Below are 21,236 nucleotides of genomic sequence, written 5' to 3'. Positions count from 1 at the left end.
GTATTAAGAGGATTGTATACTTTAGGCAAAATAAAATGCAGATGAAAAATTTTATATAACCTTATTTTAACTCCTTCTTTGTTTATATTATCATGGGGATGCCTGGAGGCAGTGGGTCATACATATAAAACAAAGTGTAAGCCAGGGCTTTTGCAGTTCTGATATAATTTTGTGATCAATCATCTTATTCTAATTTGATTTGTGTTAATGTTGGAGGAAAGAGGATGAGAAATTACTACATGATCTTTTAATGGCATTATATTTTTGAGGTAATTCCTGTCTGGATACACATTACTATGGATTATTCCATTCTTTCCATTCCCTTCTTTTCTTCTATCCTTCCTTCCTTCTTCCCATAAATATCTATTGATGCCTACTATGTGTCTGGTTCTGAGTTAAATGTTTGAAATACTCTGTGAACAAAACAGTAAGAAGTTATTTACCTTTGTAAAATTTATATTCTAATAGAATAAGGTAGACAATAAAAAGATAACAAATAAATAATTTAGTGTTATATAACATGTTGGAAGCAAAGCTATGACCAACCTAGAGAGCATATTAGAAAGCATTGAGAGATAATACTTTGCCAACAAAGGTCCATCTAGTCAAAGCTATGATTTTTCCAGTAGTTATATTTGGATGTGAGAGTTGGACTATAAAGAAAGCTGAGTGCTGAAGAATTGATGCTTTTGAACTGTGGTGTTGGAGAAGACTCTTGAGATTCCCTTGGAATGCAAGGAGATAAACCAGTCAGTCCTAAAGGAGATCAGTCCTGGGTGTTCATTGAAAGGACTGATGATGAAGCTGAAGCTCCCATACTTTAGCCACCTGATACGGGGAACTAACTCATTGGAGTTCAGACCCTGATGCTGGGAAAGATTGAAGGCAGGAGGAAAAGGGGATAACAGAGGATGAGATGGTTGGATGGCATCACCGACTCGATGGACATGAGTTTGAGCAAGCTCTGTGTGTTGGTGATGGACAGGGAAGCCTGACGTGCTGCAGTCCATGGGGTTACAAAGAGTCGGACATGACTGAGAAACTGAACTGAACTGAACGTGTTGAAATTTAACAATCGTTAAGAAAAATAGGTTAAGGAAAGTAGGATCAAGAGTGGAGTATAACGGAAAACAGCTGAAGGGTCTCGAAGACAGGAGTTACATAATGTAATTTATAATGTGGAGGATCACTCAAGTGTCTTAACTGTCATGCTGAGAATAGATTTTAGAGAAGCAAAGTTAGAAGCTAGGAGATGAGTCAGACTATTGTGATAATGTCGTCAATAGATGACATATCTTAGAACAGGGTAGTGATGAAGATGTTAGAAAGTGATCAGATTCTAAATATATTTTGAAGAATGTTCCAATGATTTGCATGTTAGATGGGTGAAAATAGAGGAAACAAAGATGACTTGAGATTTTTGATCTGAGCAATTTAAAGAATAGGTTTGAAGCCAATCAAAATAACAAGGGTTTGGGGGAACATTTGCTTAGATATAATAAGGAATTCCATTTTGGACAGTCAGCTTTGATATGTCCATTAGACATCCAAGTGAAATCTCTGGAGTGGTGGCGGCAAAAGCATTCTAAAGTCTGAAGTTAATTATGTCTTCTCCAGCTATTAATCCTTAGTATCTCTACCCTATAGAACTATAAATCATAGGCCTTTTGAGGGGTTAGCCTTCTATTACTGCCAAACCCCAGACCTAGTAATGTGTACCTACATAGGCTTGTCTTTTTCAATATAGTTGTCAAGACCACCATCAAATAGGTGAGAGTTCTAGTTTCACTATTTCCTTTTCCATGACATCTGGGATGCAACTTAACCTTTTTGGCTTCTATGTACTCATGTCAATATCTACCTTAAAGAATTATGAGAATAAATCACTTGGCACATTGTGTGGCACTTTAGTAAGTTGTCAGTTAGTGATAGCTATTATCATCATCATTATTATGGGCTTCCCTGTTGGCTCAGATGGTAAAGAATTCACCTGCAATGCAGGAGACCTGGGTTTGATCCCTGTGTTGGGAAGATCCCCTGGAGGAGAGCATGGCAACACACTCCAGTATTCTTGTCTAGAGAGTCTCCATGGACAGAGGAGCCTGGCGGGCTCCAATCCATGGGGTTGCAAAGAGTTGGACACGACTGAGCGACTAAACGCAGCACACGTTATGCAACTACAAGGCGGTGGTGACTCTGCTTGAGTTGTTACTTAGTCACTTTATAGTATCCAATAAAGTAATCCTGGGACTCTCAAGACCTTTTTATTCACTGGAGAAAAGAATGTGTAAAGTCTTCTTGTCCTTGAGCCTGGAAGTCTCTGCTCCTGCTGCTAAGTCACTTCAGTTGTGTCTGACTCTGTGCAACCCCATAGATGGCAGCCCACCAAGCTCCCCCATCCCTGGGATTCTTCAGGCAAGAACACTGGAGTGGGTTGCTATTTCCTTCTCCAATGCATGAAAGTGAAAAGTCAAAGTGAAGTCGCTCAGTCGTGTCCGACTCTCAGTGACCCCGTGGACTGCAGCCCACCAGGCTCCTCCATCCATGGGATTTTCCAGGCAAGAGTACTGGAGTGGAGTGCCATTGTCTTCTCCGGATGGAGTCTCTAATACCCCTGAATTCACACACTTGAACCTATTTTCTCCAAGAAGACAGCTCCTGAGCCACCTGACCTGTTCCTGTAGGATTACAATCACTCAGATATCAGTTTTGTTACTTCACTTGGATGACTTATTGGCCACTAGGTTACTCTGGTCCTCTTTTTTTAAACCTTAAGCTTCATATATGTCCTAAGCAGGCTCCTCCAAAGAAGTTTGAGATGTCTTTTTTTGAAATTATCAGTTAACTCTCAAAATGTTAAGACATTTTTTAAGCTCAAGAATGCCTGTATGGGAAAAATGAGACTGAGATTTGGTACAGATAATCAAATAGCTTGATAGGAAACAATGGAAAAAGAAGGATAATGTATCTAATAGCTAAAAACATGGACCAGGAATAAAAATTGAATTAAAGTAATATTGCCTGCCTGGCAAGTGTTTACTGACAAAGTGCCAGCTCCCCAAAAAAGGCCATTACAAAAATCAGGTGATTGCTAAAATTAATTTTATTAAAGTTACAGCAAGTAAGGATATCATCTGGGTAGTCTTAGTAGTGTTTTACAGAGATGAAGTTGGGAAAGAGTTTTCAGAGGGTTCTAGGACCTGGGCTGGTAGGTATTAAGGTAAATCTTGCAAGGCAGGCAGTTGGTTGAAAATTGGGCAGCATCCATGTAAAACAGCTGGGATAGGTGGACAGAGCAAGATGAGTACCTTAAAGATCTTAATAAGCACATGGTTAGTCTTAGTAAGTAGGTGGTTGTCATCAGATCATAGTCTTATACTCTGGGGGGAAGTATTTCTTGGAACAAGCAGTTCAGAAATTATTTTTTGGTGTTGTTGAACATAGGCTTAGGGAAATAATGCCTCATCTGAGTATCATTTCATGGAAGAAATTATGTTAATTTCAGTTCTTAGTACTTATGTTGTTTAAGCTTTCTTGTCTTTATTTTTGAAAGGCAAGTTTGAGTTTTAAGTAAGATAAAACATGTAAAACATCTATGTCTGGGCCTGATTTTGAGCAAATGTTCAATGTATGTTGGCTGTTATTATTTTTATAGGGTTTTATTGAATAAAACACAGACCTTCAGATGCTAACATCAGAGAATCCATGTTCTGGTGTCAGACTAATTTCAAATCCTAGAACATCATTTGGTAGCTTTTTTCCTACTGTAAGGTGAAAACTTTAAAATTTATCTTTTCGTGTCTCATAATTGGAATGTAAAAAAATACATTTTTACATTGGATTGCCAATGTTTGAACAGAAGTATCTGAAAGCTGAATGTGTGTGCTTATCCAACCCACACTATTAACAACCATTGCTTTATTTGCAGAATGACATGAATTACATAGCATCCAGTGGACTTCTATTCAAAGATGGCAAAAAGCGGATTGATTACATCTTGGTTTATAGAAAGTCAAATATACAATATGACAAAAGAAACACATTTGAAAAGAACCTCAGAGCGGAAGGCTTAATGTTAGAAAAGGAGGTAGGTGCTTTAATAATATTAGCTATATGATACAATGTGCTGGAAGAGATATGATATTTTACATTTCAGTATAAAAGGTATAACATATGGCTTTTAAAAACATATAGCAATTTTCTCCCACATGTAAAAGAAATGCATATGTATAGTCATATTTTAAAATATTTTCCTTTTTTACTCTATACATTTCTGTAAATTTAAATATTTTGCAAAGGGCATAGCTGTTTTTACATTTTTTAAAATTAAAGAAGGAATGATCCTGTATAAAGTACAAAACTCTATGAAAAGAAAAACAAAATGTTGAAAGAAATGAGTCTGCCAAACCGTTAATATCTAGGTTTTAATATGTTAGTAAGCATGTTTGAAATTTGTGTCTAGAGCTCAAATGAGGAATCTAAACTGAAGGTAAATGCTTTAATCTTTAGAACATAGATGGTAATATAGGCTGTGTTTTAGTATGAGATCACTGGAGAGAATGATAAAAAAAAAAAAAAAAAAGAGCCTAAAAGTGAGCCTATAAAAAGTAGGAGGGGAAAATAAATGGTTGAGGATGTTGGATGTAGGTGGAAGTAGAAGAGATGAGGAGTCACAGAGAAGAGTGGTTACCAGGGTTAAGTGCTGCTCAGAAGTCAAGTGAGACCAGAAAGAGGCCCAGTTAAGTGGAGAATATGGAGATCTTTGGTAAAATCAGAGAGAATCTTTTCTCTGAGGAGAGAGACTGGGGCAAGTTGAAGAGTGACTGGATAATGGAAAAATAGAGGCTGTGGCAAACGTCATCTGTTTGCTCATCTGTGAAGGGAAGGATGAAGAGTGATAGCCCGAGATGGAAACAAGGTCTCATGAGGTTTTACTTCTTTCTTTCTGTTTTCTTTTTTTCTTGTATGTGATGTTTAAATAATGAGGAGGAAGGAAGGGTGAATGAAGAGAGGCAGGGAAAGAAAGAAATAGAAGAGAAAGATTGAGGAAACAGAAGACAGATGAGTAAAAAGAATTGAAAGGCCTTTAGGTGAAAATTAAGGGTGAGATCCAGTATACAGTTAGAATATCAAGTGTAATATCAGGGAAAATTAAGATTCCTTAATTGTATTCTAAAGTTAATTTTCTGCAATCATTTATTTTGGTTGTCAATGATATGTTTACTTATATTCTTAATTCTACGAGTATTAACATTGGTTTTTTAAATGGTTGAGTTAATTAGGACTAGATTAATTATCATAATGTTAATGTGTAAAATCAACAAAAAACAGTTTAAGTGAACAAAACATATTTATGTAATAAGCATGCTAACTTTATATATGAAATAAGCATGTTATTTTTATATATAAAAATAGTCTTAAAATTTCGAATCAAGAAATTGTTCAGTACTATTTTTATTAATTTTCTATTGCTGCTTAACACATCACCACATATTCAGCAGCTTAAAATAAAACCCATTTGTTAGCCCACAGTTTTGCAAATCAGAAGTTTGGGTATGGTGAGCACTTGGCTCTTGTTTCTTGGAAGACTTAAATCAGTGTGTTGAATAGGCTTGCATTCACACCTGGAACTTAGGGTATTCTTTCAAGCTTATGTGGTTGTGATAGAATTCAGTTCCTTGTGGTTGTAGGACTGAAATCCACATCTCCTTGCTAGCTATAAGCCAGGTACCTCTCTCAGTTCCTAGAGGCCATTCTGATTCCTTGCTGCATGCTCCCCACCCACGTTCAAAACCAGCAACAGAGACTCCCCTTTGCATACCTCTGCTGCTTTGAATCTCTTTTGCCAAGAAGAGTCCCTTTCAGGGAATCATCTGCCATGGAGAATAATCTCTGTTTTAAAAGCAAATGTGCCATATAAAGAACTTAATCATGAGACTGAATATGCCATCATATTCACAGGTCCTGTAGATTGTTCAAGATGAAGACAAGGCATGAAGATCTAAGAGGATTTCTTAGAATTCTGCCAACCACATTAAAAAAATTCAATATCCTATGTATTGCCCTTTTAAGCAAGTAGGCATAGAAAGAAACTTAACGCTATGATTATAATATAGAACATAGATATGTTTTTGGTTTAAACCTTATGTTAACTGATGACTAAATGGCATCTAAATAGTTATACCTATCTGAACTATCAAATCCAGTGTTTTGCATTATCATGAACTTTTATTTCTTCTTAAAATTTTTAGTATTATAATATGTGTGCTTTATTTGCAACTTAATTTTAATAAGTATTAAATTGAAAATATTTAGGTCTTGTCACAGGTGGAAAAGGAAAATGAAATTGTGAAAATGTCAGCAAGTACTGGATTTTTAGCAGAAAAAATGGGAGTATTCCCTAGGAAACAAATACCCATTTTTAAAATTTATATTCAACAGAGTTAAGCACTGAGCCTGGCACAGAGTACATCTCAAATCCTCATTAAATTGCATGTTGATGTGGATAGTTTCTAGATGATCACATCAGCAACAGATAATGATTTATGTTTGAAGATTGTGCAGATAAATAGGTAGATGATCTCTGTCAAGATATGTTCTTTGTTATCCAAGTGTATTTCCAGGTTATATCAGCATTTTACCTTTATCTTATACTTAGTATAGCAAGCTACCATATTCTATATTTTTTTCAGCTCTCTGCCACCAACTTGCAGAGTGACATTGTAAAAACATATTTTTAAAATTTCCTTTTTTTCTCAAGAATGAATCTTCTACCTCTTGAAAATTTTGGATGGAATAATTAAATAATAATGTGAAGTGTGAAGGCTGTGGGTGTTTTGTTCTCCTGGAAAAGCCTGCCTGCATCAGAGCTAAACAGAATAGTGCCAGATTGGGAGCTTCTGATTCCAAGGGAGAAAGTAATCTTGCTTTCTGCCAACACCATCCCTTCATCAACCTCCTGCTGCAAGGAAATAAAACTATTTTTGTTTGTTTGTTTTTTAAGTAGAGGTATAACAAAAGAGAAATTAAGTTGAAGAAGTTATAAGACAATTCATGCTGCTTGGAAAAAATATATACATATATATGTATGTATATATTAATATATTTTAGACATACAAAATTAGAAATGTTCTAGCTGTATGTGCCCTTAGCTTGATGTTTCACTGGTGGTAGAATTAATGTAGTAATTTCCTTCTGAAGAATCTACTTTATTGGGGTGTATTAGATTTTTTTCACATCTTAAGAGTTGACCAGACTGAATTAATTATCAGTGCTAAGCCAGCTATTCATGATGCTAATTTGAACCTGACATAGTACCTCTTCCAAAATAATTCTGGCTTATTGCTTTCTTATCTTCATTGTCTCTCGCTTAGGTACAAGTTACAAAGAATGTGTACTCAAAGTAAGTGAACTCATTCATTCATTCATCCATTCAGTGAATGCTTAGTGAATGACTACTGTGTGCCTGGTGTAGAACTAGGTGCTCAGTAGACATAAATGAACAAAGCAAATATCCCTCCTCTCACAGCACTTACATAAATAGATTCATTCATTAGAAGAAATAAACACTATAGAAAAAAAAAATGGAGTGAGGTAAGGATGATGGGGTGAAGCAGGCAAGTAATAGCAAGTGACCAAATGATGGAAGTAGAGTGAATGAGAGGGAGATTAGTAGGAGAAAGGTTTAACAAGATATTGAGGGTGAGGTTGTAAAAGGCTGTGTAGGTCATTGGAAAAACTTTGGTTTTCACTTTGATTCAAATGAGGTTCTGAGAAATTATACGATCTGAGTTATATTTTAAAGAATAACTCTGGCTATTGTGCTATGAATAGACCATTGGGGGCAAGAATATGAGCAAAGGCTCTATTAGAAAACACTGTAAGACTCTAGATCAGAGATGGTGGTGATAGACCAGAGCAGTAGCTGTGGAAGAAGTGGGGAGCGACCTGTTCTAGCTGTACATGCTGTGAAGAAAAACAAGCTAGGAACCAACTAATGGTATGAAACCCAAGCTCTCCTATGGTGGAGGGTAAGCCTTCCCAGATCTCTCCCAACACCCATGCATGTAATAGTCATTCCTTCTTCATGCTGCTAATATATTCTGGCAGCCAACATTCCTAGGTTTTAAGAACCATGATGCTCTGTGGGAGAGTGTGATCTCCATTCATACCAAAATAAGGCTTAGCTCCTGAGAAATGATTTTTTTTTGTCCCAACATCTGCTTATTCCTCAAAAGAGATCCCCACTCTCAAACTTCTGAGAAACCATTGGAGAGAATGTAATGATCTAACATCAGTGCACTTCTCAAGGGATTGGTTGTTATCTTAAATCATCCCACCCGTAGAATGTGTCATTCTGGTAGAGACTGATTTTCTCTGAGTCTAGATTCGTTTTCATAGAAGTCTCACTTCCAGATTCTGGGATGAAATGAGCACTAAATATGTTTTATTTAATTCTGAGGGTCCCATTTTCTCTGTCTTTGAGTAACTGCTGGAAAGGAACCCACACGTCCCCAGGAACTGAGCAATGACATAAAAGCATAAGGCACTTTGAATACATAAAGAGGAAAGAGAAATTTCCCAAAGAAACTATAGTCTGTAGAAATACAGTTTTATTACAATTTATACTGAGTTTTATTTCAAAGAAAATTTAACTTTTCAATCACTTGATTCAAGTCCCCAACTTCAGAGTTTTCCCCAATCATATGTTGTTACTGGCTTTTCACTTGTATAATTCAAAGCCTATTATAGAGGCCTAAAAACCAAGGCACTGCTCCATCAAAGATGAATCAAGTAGCTATTTACTGAAAAAAAGAAAAAAAAAAGAACTATTCTAGTGAAGCTTTGAAAATAGCCATTACTTTGGCCATGGTCTGATTCTAGAAGCATGCTCTCACTGGGAATGAACATTATGGTAAACCCCTTGTACTTGAGCTCCTTATAGTCTAGTCTCTCATAAGACTCATGACAACTCTATGAGGTAAGACCATTCTCTCCATTTCCCAAGCGAGAAAACTGAGGATCAGAGAAATTAGGTAATTTCCCCAAGGTCCTAGAGTTAATAAATGATAGAAATGGAATTTGTACTTACCTCTTTGTGATTCTAAACACTGTGTTTTTTCTTCCATACCGTGTCATTTCTTCCAACTAGGCATTTAGGATTAAAGAAATTGACCAGAGTACTCAAGTTTGTTAAAAGCTCCTTAGATAATCCCAATGCCCACTTTATTTTGCTTAAAAACCTCTTGTCTAGATCAAAGACACAAATTATTATGATCTCTTGCAGGAAACATTATACTAACCTTTTAAGATTCAAGTAAGTATGCAAATTTGACAGCTCCGCAAGGTCATGGACTTGTAAGTCTTATACTCTGTTTATCCCCAGAATTGTCATAGGCTCTCACAAGTATAATAGTAATTGCTCAATAAAACATGCTAAAAGAATAAATGAATGAATAACTGGTATAACTGTCAGTGTTGTCTATCCACCTTGAGCAGGAAAAAAAAGGATCATGAGAAAGTTTGCAGCCAGAATAACTTCAGAGTCCTAATTGGCTCATGATTATTCTGGTTGGTGGCTCTGGATCTTAATAATGGTCAAGGAAGAAAGCACGCTAACTCACATGGATGATTATTTCTTGCATACAATGGCATTATTACATTTTTATTAAGATAATTCTGTGTTAAGAAATTTTATTCATATAAATTCCTTTTAAATCAGCGATAATGATTCCTGTGTATATAAAGGGGACAGTGTTCTTCCCTGTCAGGTCAAATTGTGACATGATGTTACCAGCTCTGATTCTAATTGGCACCTGTTCTGTTGCCCTTTACAGCCAGCTGTTGCAAACTCGGATATCATGTTTATTAAAATTCACATTCCGTGGGACACACTTTGCAAGTATGCAGAGAGACTGAATATTAGGATGCCCTTCAGGTACTTTCAGGTTTTGTTTCATTCTATCTCAGAATGTATTAAGATGAGCCTGTTTTTTGCAAAACCAGAGAGTAATAAATGTAATTCTTTCTGCAGAAGAAATGCTTTTTCCCCCCAAGTTTAGTCAATTTTGGCCATTTATCTTACCTTCTAATTTCCTTGCCTAGTGTAAGCTTCCAGGTTCCCTGTTTGCTTTATATCATTTCTAGCTGGACTAGACTGGAAGGAGGGAAAGATAGTTGTTTTCTAATTTTACTTACTATTCCTAAGATCAGTCTCACTTATTTAATATAGGTAGATGGAACTCTTATTTTTGTGACAGAAGTAAGTGTGTAGCATTCTTATGTATACAGATTCGGCATTATCTGTATAGCAGTTATCAGGAAACTTTCCTCAGGTGCAGATCAACCAGATAGTTTCTTAGCTCTGTCCTCAGTGCCAAAGGATAAATGGTAATGAAAGACCTTCTCAGTTTAAAGATGTTTCAGTCTTTCCTATAGGCAAGACTACAGGAAAGTCAAAAATTGAATAGACCTATTTCCCCATATTGTGTGTTTTGTGTTATATGCAGAATGTATCACTTTCCTTCCTGATCTCTCACAATGAAAATCAAGTGTTTCTACTATGCGTGAACTGGCATTGAAGCTCAGTATGCTTCATCAACTGCTAAAAAAGGTTTTAAAAGGTTCAGGGTAGCAAGATGCCAAGGAAAAGAGCCTGTAGATAATGAATTTGCATGAACAGTAGGAGGGCAATTCAAAACTGTGAAGAAATTTATCAGACCTGGTAGCATGGAAGAGACCAGATCTGTGAGAGGGCTGCCAGCCTTGGGTCAAATGACAAGCCTCAAGAGTCTTGTCTTTTTAATCATCTGAAATTCCTCAGGCTTTGGAAGTTGCACCCACAAGTCATTGCCCACAAAGCAGAAATTGATTAAGCACTGGCAACTACTGAGGAATTTTACAGTGACAATATTAGAATTAGATACCTAAATTGACTCCCATTCCCGTTTGGGTCAATCTCAAGGGAAATCAATCCAGTCAGTCTTAAGCGAAATTGACCCTGAATACTCATTGAAAGGACTGATGCTGAAGCTGCTGCTAAGTCACTTCAGTCGTGTCCGACTCTGTGTGACCCCATAGACGGCAGCCCACCAGGCTCCCCCGTCCCTGGGATTCTCCAGGAAGAACACTGGAGTGGGTTGCCATTTCCTTCTCCAATGCATGAAAGTGAAAGTGAAAGTGAAGTTGCTCAGTCGTGTCTGACTCTTAGCGACCCCATGGATTGCAGCCTACCAGGCTCCTCTGTCCATGGGATTTTCCAGGCAAGAGTACTGGAGTGGGGTGCTGAAGCTGAAGCTCCAGTATTTTGGTCATCTGATGGGAAAATCGACTCATTGGAAAAGTCACTGGTGCTGGTAAAGATTGAGGGTAGAAGGAGAAGAGGCTGTCAGAGGATGAGGTGGCTAGATGGCATCACCAATGCAATGGACATAAACTTGGGCAAACTTTGGGAGATGGTGAGGGACAGAGAGGCCTGGGGCGCTGCAGTCCATGGAGTTGCTAACAGTCGGACATGACTGGGCAACTGAACAACCTGTTTGAGAAATAGTTTCGAAATCCTCTATACAGATAATTATAAGATAGGTAAATAATATCTTGAAGAGCTTGGCAAAAATAATAATAGTAACAATACGGGGAGGGAGGTGGGAGGGGGATTCAGGATGGGGAACACATGTACACCCGTGGCGAATTCATGTTGATGTATGGCAAAACCAATACAATATTGTAAAGTAATTAGCCTCCAATTAAAATAAATAAATTTAAATTTTAAAAAAAGAACAAAAGAAAATGAACACAGGAAAGAAAATTCCTTAGAATTCTTTAGCACCTTATATAAATTATTAATATGATATCTATAAGATATCATATTATATCTGATATAATAATATGTGACATATATGATATATATATATTATATCATATCTAAAGTTTGTACATTTTTATGAAACTTGATCCCTGAAAGAAGCAAGTAAGGACATATGAAATATTATTTGTGTTGTGGTTAGATAGTTTGAAGTCTCCAGAAGACTTCTTTCGATTCAGGTCATTCTACCGAACCAGTCTTGAGAGCACAAGTAGGTAAGTAAACACTGTGCTACTCTACGTCTCTTGACTTCTGAGGAATTTTTTCCTCCTGACACTATGTCTCCTTCTTAAAAAAGTCTTTTGAAATACATGCCTGTGACTTATTTCAGGCTGACAATGCTCTATCTGGTTTCTTCTTGTTTGGTCTATCTGGTTTCTTCTTGTTTGGTCTGTATGTATACATGCGACACAGAATCATGCAGAATTAAAACAATGAGATTCATTTTAACTTACAAAATTATCAAACACTTTCACAGGTAGTACTCTTCAAACCTAGCACAGATATGGTGAATAACCACATCTGTTGATATGTGGTGAGACTCAGTCTTCATAAAATATTCTGAAACAATTTAAAATTATTTTCTGTGAGACTTAAAACTTTTCATAAGCTTCATATTTTATCTTAAGAAGAAAATTGAAAAATATGTAAAAACATTCCCTGAATATTTTTTATAATTGTGAAAAAAGTAAATATGTTCAACGGTAGAGGATTCAAATAAATTAGATATATCCTTGTGATGCAAAATAATTCATTTATAAAGTGAATGGGTACAAGGATTTCTTAATGACTGTAGTTAAATAATAAGTAGTAAAATTTAAGTAAAATATGTATAGGATATGCATTTATTTATACAATGAGATTTGAACAATGTAAAATGAATAGAAAAAAATTGGAAGAGAATATAATATGCTAAAACATGATTGCTTCTGATGGGTGGGAGTGAAGTCTTTATTATTTTGTGGGTCCTTATTTATTTTACTTTCTTACAAAATTATTTTTAGCAAGTTCTAATTTGCTTGCAGGATATAAACAAAGATGCAAAAGAAGTGTAACACCCAAGACAATAACCTACTTTCTGATATCAGGGTGAAATTGTTAAAAAAATTCCAAATTAATTTCCATATGCCTTTATCCTGCCCCTATTCCTGTGATTTCACCATTGTTTCTAAGAGGAGTTATAGTTGAGTTTATGCACAAACTGATTGCCTCATAGATGCAAAAGGAGGAAACCCTTAGAGACTGTCACAAAGCATGCCATTTCAGTAGATTTTATTATTCGGATTATGTTCAGGTTAACTGAATATTATGTTTAAATATCTCATCCAAAAAGGTTCATAGCTTCCATTACCTCCTCTGAGCTTTATACAAAACACATGTCTGCTAGAGGTCCAAAAGACTGAATCCTTTTTTGCTATCCAAGGGGGAATTTGGCATTATCTGATTCTTAGTTCCTGGCCAAGACACTTATTATTAATTTGAAATTATACTTTCCTTCAATGAAAAATAAATGTTGGTTAACATGTTCACTTTGCACCAAATATTTGACATTCATAATTTCAGAAATATTTTTTCTTTCTTTATCAGTACTGTTGCAGTAAGGGGGACCCCTTTCAGGGCCCGAAACTGGGCTCTTGTCTAACACTCGGAAATGAATTGTCTGAGGAGGCACATGTGCTGACAAAGCAAGAGATATTATTGGGAAAGGGCACCTGGGTGGAGAGCAGTAGAGTAAGGGAACCCAGGAGAACAGCTCTGGCTGCAGTCTCAGGTTTTATGGTGATGGGATTAGTTTCTGGGTTGTCTTGAGCCAATCATCTGACTCAGAGTCCTTCCTGGTGGTGCACGCCTTGTTCAGCCAAGATGGATGCCAGAGAGAAGGATTCTGGGAGGTGGTCGGACATGTGGTGTCTCCTTTTGACCTTTCCAGAACTCTTCTGGTTGGTGGAGGCCTATTAGTTCCATGTTCCTTACCAGGACCTCCTGTCATAAAACAACTCATGCAGATGGTTACTATGGTGCCTGGCCAGGATAGGCGGTTTCAATCAGTGTGCTTCCCCTAACAGTACTATTCAAGTATGTCCACTCTGCTGTAGTGTATCAGCAAAAAGTCTTATAAAGACAATGGCAAAAGAATCTAGTGTCACAAATTTCATATAACTCATTCCACCATCTTGGTTGGATTGTATTATTTTTAAAAATTGAAAATCTGTTAGAGCATATTGGCCTTTTCCCTCTCATTTCCCTTACTCTTGACTTTTCAGATAACTATTGATGAACTCTAATTTAAAGAATAATCAATATTCTCATAATTTAAAAAAAATCTGTATCAAAATTATTTATTTGTGTCTTTTCCTTAGAAGTTCTTTAAAACCGTTTTGCTGTTATAAATGATATTCATTTTTATTTTCTGATAAGATTGCATTTGAAAGAAGACTTATGATACATCAAAAGAAAGAAATATGAAATATATATAGTTACTGTCTCTTTTAATTGATGCTTTGGCTGAAGTTTCTTCTTTATGTTTTTCAAGATAATGTTTACAATTTCCACATTACTGAAACTTTGAAAAATGCAATTATGATTCTTCTGATTTAATAATATAAATATTAGAAAATATATAGCTTTTCCAGAGTATACCAAAAGAACACTGGTTCAAGAGAAAGTAAAAGAAAAATATCCTGTGACCAAATATGTTCTTGAAATTCAAAGTTAAACAATAAGTTTATTTACTGTAGGAATTTTTAGAGAAGTGATTCTAAGTCTTCAGAATACATCAAAATTACCTGGGAAACTCAGCAAAAGTAAAGTTTCCTGGAACCTACACCCAGAGGATAAGATTGGGTATATGCATTTTTAACAAGCATCCCAAGTGATTTTGTTATAGTTGGTACAGAAATATTGTCTTCAGGATTTTAGTATTTTTAGAATTCTTATAATGTTTATAAATTTCAACAGTTACACAGAGCAACCTTTCCTTAATTTTCATCTGATGATGGATTTTTTTAATCATAATATGATGATGTTCTTGAGAAAACATTCTGAGGAATTCTAGAATGAGGAGTTCTTTTGCAACATCTTTCCCTATTACTTGAATAATAGATGTAGCATTAACCAACTCCTTAGTAACTAACTTCTGATTTATTTATAAGATATGCCTAAAATTTGGGATAGCAGTCAGCTCATGAAGAGGGAATATTATTTAAGTATAAAATAAGTGGCAAAGTATTTTCATGATTGTCAGCTCAATTTCCCAAATGTCAATTGTTATCATATTTAGGGACATACATAGACATATATGGAGAAGGAAATGGCAACCCACTCCAGTATTCTTGCCTGGAGAATCCCAGGGACGGTGGAGCCTGGTGGGCTGCTGTCTATGGGGTCACACAGAGTCAGACACGACTGACGTGACCTAGCAGTAGCAGAGTCTTCTGGGGAGAAGGCAATGGCACCCCACTCCAGTACAGTTGCCCGGAAAATCCCATGGATGGAGGAGCCTGGTAGGCAGCAGTCTATGGGGTAGCTAAGAGTCAGACACGACTGAGTGACTTCACTTTCACTTTCCACTTTCATGCATTGGAGGAGGAAATGGCAACCCACTCCAGTGTTCTTGCCTGGAGAATCCCATGGACGGAGAAGCCTGGTAGGCTGCTGTCCATGGGGTCGCACAGAGTCGGACACGACTGAAGCGACTTGGCAGCAGCATAGACATATATATTGTCTTAAAATTAAGAAATGGATAGACATCAAAGAACTTAAATAGGAAAAATGCGTATCTCTTTTCAAGACAAGATTTTTTAAAACATTTATGCAAGAGGGACATATGCATTCTTGACTATTCCATATTCAATGTTGAAACCTATATTGCATTCCATAAAGAAAACCTGCAAATTTATTCAGAAAAAATTATTAGAGTTATAACCCTTCTTACAAAAGTTTTCTGCTAACTTACTGTTTGAACACAAAACTTCAACATTTTATCTAGAGTCTATGCTTGAATATTCTGCATATATAGAATTTTATATATATAAATTTTCTAGCAAATTCTTTTCTTGATTAAAATGGCCTGCATACTGGACTTGATGTTTCATAACCAAAAAAAAAAAAAATCTGAGAATTAAAATATCCCACATTTTCTATCTTTTATTCTATTAGGAATGACTTTGTGTGTCTTCTATATTCCATAAATATCAATTCCCACTTTCCTCACTTTTCTTTTTAATCAAGGTGATTCATATTCATTCTTACCCTTCTCAGATTAAAATGGGCAAGCCTATTTAAGATGATTCAGTCATCCTGTAGCTTCTCAGACTGAGTTCAATATGGGTCAACCTTCAGTCTTTCCTCAAGCTTTTATTCCCACAAATGTTTTAATCATAGCAAATTTGGGAGAATTTTTTAAAACAACTAAGAATAACCTTTTATTATTGTTGGGAATAAACTTAGATCACCTTTGTATGCAAAGGATAACTCACTCAAAAATAAAATGATGTAGTAACATACAGAGACCCCAGTGTATAAAATAGATAAAAGTACAGGAGCTTCGCTTAACAAGGAGCAGGGGCCAGGGTCCCTCTCATATGACAGTCCTTCTCATTTGGATCTGCAAACATCTTCACATGTGGCCACTTCACATGTGGTCACTGGTTGGAAACAGTGATTGAGATAATGATTTACTTATAATTTTGAGTGACTGTAATCAGTTCTAATGAGGTGGGTGAAACTGGAGCCTATTGTACAGAGTGAAGTAAGCCAGAAAGAAAAACACCAATACAGTATATTAACGCATATATATGGAATTTAGAAAGATGGTAATGACAACCCTGTATGCGAGACAGCAAAAGAGACACAGATGTATAGAACAGTCTTTTGGACTCTGTGGGAGGGGGCAAGGGTGATTTGGGAGAATGGCATTAAAACATGTATAATATCATATAAGAAAAAAAAATAAACTTATGATGGAACAAAAAAAATGCTGTCTTGATATAAGGATCTTTCAAATGAAAAAATATGGGAAAATAAAGAAAGCTCTGTCAATGAACAATATGCAGTTAATAAATTATGTAATGAAGATTGTATGTGGAAATAATTTGGTCCTGCAGGTTCATTTATGCAGAAAGACTAAGGAGAATTGCAGGTTATTATTGATTGAGTGGGTTAAAGGTTCACTTGTATATGTTAGGGGAATGTAATTAAAACTAAATCTTCCCCAAGCAAAGAAACTTCTCCACAAAGATACGAGAGAAAGATCACCCTTTTTATCATAAATAAGCATTAAACCAAATGCGGCTTGCGTCACAGGAAATTCACTGAGATTGCAAAAACAGAAAGAAAGCTCCCCCTTTTATAAAGCCGTGCAGATACAAGCCATTATGGGCATGTCCTCAAGATAAACAGGGACCAATCCTCAAGTAAGAGGACTTGACAGCATTAATTGTCACACATAGTTCATCCTAGATTTGACTGGTAATTAGAATGTTAGTTAATTGGGAAAAGTGAGTTGCTTAATTTTATTTGTTTTTATGGTCTAAAAACCACATGTATTCATCTTGTATGATATTCTTCCTTCACTTGTTTTTTATTTCTCCGAAAGCATTTCAAAATTTTTAAAAACGCTTGAAAGAAATATTTCAAAATAGTAACAATAAAAAGAGGATAACATTTAGTCTCAATGTTCCCTTGTCTTTTTATGTTATTCCTTACCATATCCACAACTGATAATTATAGTAATCATAATCCTTATCATCTCTTAATCACATTCCTAGATTTTTTTTGATGCTGACAATTATTTTAAACCAATTTCTACATTTGTAGTTTTTTAAAGATATACCTTATTTAGTAAATGTTATTAAATTGAAAGTAACCTCAGGCACTGAAGGAAATAAATGCAGCTGTGAATTAAAAGCTCATTCATTTATTCATCAGTCATGGGAATCCTCATTACTATTTACCAAAGAATATACCATATACACAAAGTCAGATGAACTGAAACTGGCATCTTTAAGAAGCCCGATCTCCTATATAAGATAGTCAGTGAACAGTTATATAATAATGGGGTAAATAATGTGAGAGTTTTAGAGAGAAGTTGCGTTTATAGCCCAATAGGGAGTGAATGACATATGCACACAAACCTGTGTATATTTGAAAAAAATAAAGGAAGTGGTATTTAAAATGTGAGTTTAGGATAAGCAGAGCAAGCATTCAAACTCCATACTTAAAATTAGTGTTAGACTGTGTCAGGGACAAGTTAAAATTCTTTTCTAGGATTGTGACTGGTGATTGCTATGAAATACAGTAGCTCAGAATGTTTTCAGGTTTTCTAAGCAGTTAATAATACAGGACTAAATGTCAATTGTACTGACTCTCAGCCCTGCTTTCTAGAAACCACATGCACTGCAGAGGAGTCTTCTGATTCTCTGGAATGGGTTTTGGTGGGTGGGGGTAAAGAGGCATTTTAGAAGGTCCAAAATGAGATTCTTGAGCTCCAAGATGTAGATTTAGTGAGAATCTTCTAGAGTATGAATTAATCAGAATGGTACATATTTACTTAATACACTCAATATCTTTCAGTCCAAAACCTTAGCATCAGCGGTTAAGATCCTTCATTATATATGCCTTGTTCATTATACCCTCACCTCTTTATGATCCTCAACTTGCAATTTATATGCTGGCAATTATCAAATTAGTAAAAATTCCCTGAATTTTACAATGGTTCACTTGCTCCCATAACCATTCATATGCTGCTACCTCAGGCTGAAATGCTGTGTCCTAAGTACTCCATTTAGAAGACTCCTGTCATTCAACAAGGTTGAATTTAAGACTCAGCACAGATAACACATAGTGATGAAGGCTTCCCTGTCTCCTTTCTCCTACATCTACAAAAGCTAAACGAGATCCCTTCCTAGGTACTTCTGTAGCCCTCTCTGTTTTACTGTGTTATCACACTTTATCATAACTATCACTTGTCTCCTTAATTGTAAAGTAGCTTTTTGAGGGTAAAGACCCACTTTTTTATCTAAATTTTTAATGGTTATAATTTAATTATAATATAATTCTAATTATAATATTAAGGTTATAATAGAATTCTTTGCAATATCAGAAATACTCAGTACATATGTGTTTAGATGGATAGATGACTTTTTATAACATACAAGTATATGCTCTAATTAATATGCATTGTGTAGCAGAAGACAGACTTTTAAAAGAGAATTAAGGGACTTCCCTGGTGGCCAAGGGGCTAAGACTCTGAACTCCCATTGTAGGGCACCTGAATTTGATCCCTGGTTGGGGAACTAGATTCCACATGCTGCAACTAAGACCCAGAACAGCCAAATAAATAAATATTTTTTAAAACTTAAACAAAAAAATTAAATATTCAAAAATGATCTATTGATTTATGAACTGTCTCTGTTATTAGTAACTTAGAGTCTGAAATTAAAACAATGCAAATTCACCGTTTTTCCTATTTGTGTGTGTTCTCAGTTGCTTTAGTCATGTCTGATTCTTTGCGACCCCCATGGTCTGTAGCCCACCAGGTTCCTCTGTCCATGGGATTATCCAGGCAAGAATTCTGGAGTGAGTTGCCATGTCCTCCTCCAGGGGATCTTTCCAATCCAAGGGATCGAACAACATGTCTTCTGCATCTCCTACATTGCAGGCTGATTCTTTACCCACTGAGACACCTGGGAAATGTTCTTCCTGTTATACTGGTTTATTTCATGTCTTTCTTTAGCATGTGAAAATGAGAGTATTGAAATGCTCAGTATAATTGAATGTTGTCACTCCCTGATTTCACAATTTTCATGTGACTTTCCTCAGTTGATTTCTTTCTTTCTTTCTTTTTTAGGAAAAAATCTTATTACACTGACCGGAGGAGCAAATCAATGGGCAGGTTGGTGGGTGATATGTAATTTATTTACAACCAATTTGTCATTTGGGGGAAAAAAATAAAAATTTATTTGATTATCTGTAACAGCAGTTGCAAATTTTACAAAGGGGAACTTTATTATTTATTCAAGAGATTTCCAAAATGATTATGCCAAATTTAATAATGCTTAAAATCATGATCCATTTTTTTCTATTTACCATTGCCATTCCTATAATCCTCCTTTTATATAATATTATAGAACAAGGATTTTGATTGCTAGTTAGTGTTTTAGGAGATTTTAATTTTAAAAATAGTTATAAAGCCAGGATTGATAGGTAAATGATGACCCACTAAAGTAATAGACACAGTAGAGGCCTTCTGGATCATCTAATCCAAGCCTCTTATTGATGAGATGGTAAAAGAAAGATTAGCATCCGGAATGATGAAGTGGTTTCCCAAGGCCGTACAGCATCTTTTGTATCACGTACCTACTTTTATTCCACCAGCTGAAGCTGACTCTCTTTCAGTCCTGGCATTGAAAGCAAACTTCTTTTTAAAAGCTTTATCTCAAAACAACATCTCCTTATGTATTGTGGTAACAGTAGCTATGGCAAAGGAATTAAGTAAAACATAACCCTGAGACACAAGAAACCCTCCCACCTGAATTGCCTTGGCCCCTTTTCACTGGAGGAAATGAGCTTTCATTTAATGAACTCTACAAACAAAAGGCTTATAATATTTGACTGCTCCTCTCCTTGCAAAAAAATCAATTAACCAAAGCAGAATGTGAATGTCATGTCGTAGGCTCTAGTGAATGATACTGCAGGACGTTGAAAATCAGAATGACACAAAAACTAGAAAAATACAGTGTAAATATCTGACCATTTAAGGAAAGAATTTAATAAATCTAGTTCTTTTACCAAAGAAATATCTAAATATAATTTAGAACTTTAAAACAGGAAAATTTTGAATTCAAGAGTAGAAGAGTATACTCCTTTAAACACTAAATTTGAGTGTGGTTGGAATAGGTGACAAGAAAAGCAAATCATGGGGGGAAAACTTGAAATTTGAATGGATGTTAAAAGGAATTAGAACTTAAATGGCTTTTAATAAAATTAATGATGTTCCTTAGCCAGTCAGATTTTTCTGTTTGTCAGGTTGACATATTCAGAGTTACTGTGAGTGTTCATCATTTCACTTGTGTTCATTTGTTCCTGGTCTATATAGCAAATTTCCAAAGTTATTTTTGCATAACAAGGGCAAATTCATTGGGATTTTATATAATTATAAAACTGCAGGTTTTTCTCTACACATGCCTGTTTAATACTGGATTGTGTTGAGAAAACATATTTGGGTTTACTTCTGGGTGCTGTATAGAATTAGTGGGATTTTTGCCACTATGTAAGTGGTGGATTTTCTGCTATACAGGTATATTCCTTTCAGAGACTTACAGAAGGATAAAATCCTGTATATTAAATTGGCAACAAATGTCTATGTAATGCC

The 21,236-nt window shown here is 35.7% G+C and overlaps 1 protein-coding gene across 4 annotated transcripts in view; it reads left to right on the top strand.

Moving 5' to 3' along the window:
- ANO3 (anoctamin 3) overlaps nt 1-21,236 on the top strand; it is a 452,499-nt gene that overhangs the window by 307,127 nt on the left and 124,136 nt on the right. For all 4 annotated transcript variants that reach the window (XM_025266342.3, XM_025266344.3, XM_025266346.3 and 1 more), the window contains 3 exons: nt 3,929-4,087; nt 9,837-9,937; nt 19,713-19,757. In XM_025266342.3, the coding sequence (XP_025122127.1) occupies nt 3,929-4,087; nt 9,837-9,937; nt 19,713-19,757 (305 nt within the window). The remainder of the gene's footprint in view (nt 1-3,928; nt 4,088-9,836; nt 9,938-19,712; nt 19,758-21,236) is intronic.

Source organism: Bubalus bubalis, chromosome 16, assembly GCF_019923935.1.
Source record: "Bubalus bubalis isolate 160015118507 breed Murrah chromosome 16, NDDB_SH_1, whole genome shotgun sequence".
In the NCBI taxonomy this organism is placed as follows: domain Eukaryota; kingdom Metazoa; phylum Chordata; class Mammalia; order Artiodactyla; family Bovidae; genus Bubalus; species Bubalus bubalis.
This window is presented reverse-complemented; position numbering and strand designations above follow the sequence as displayed.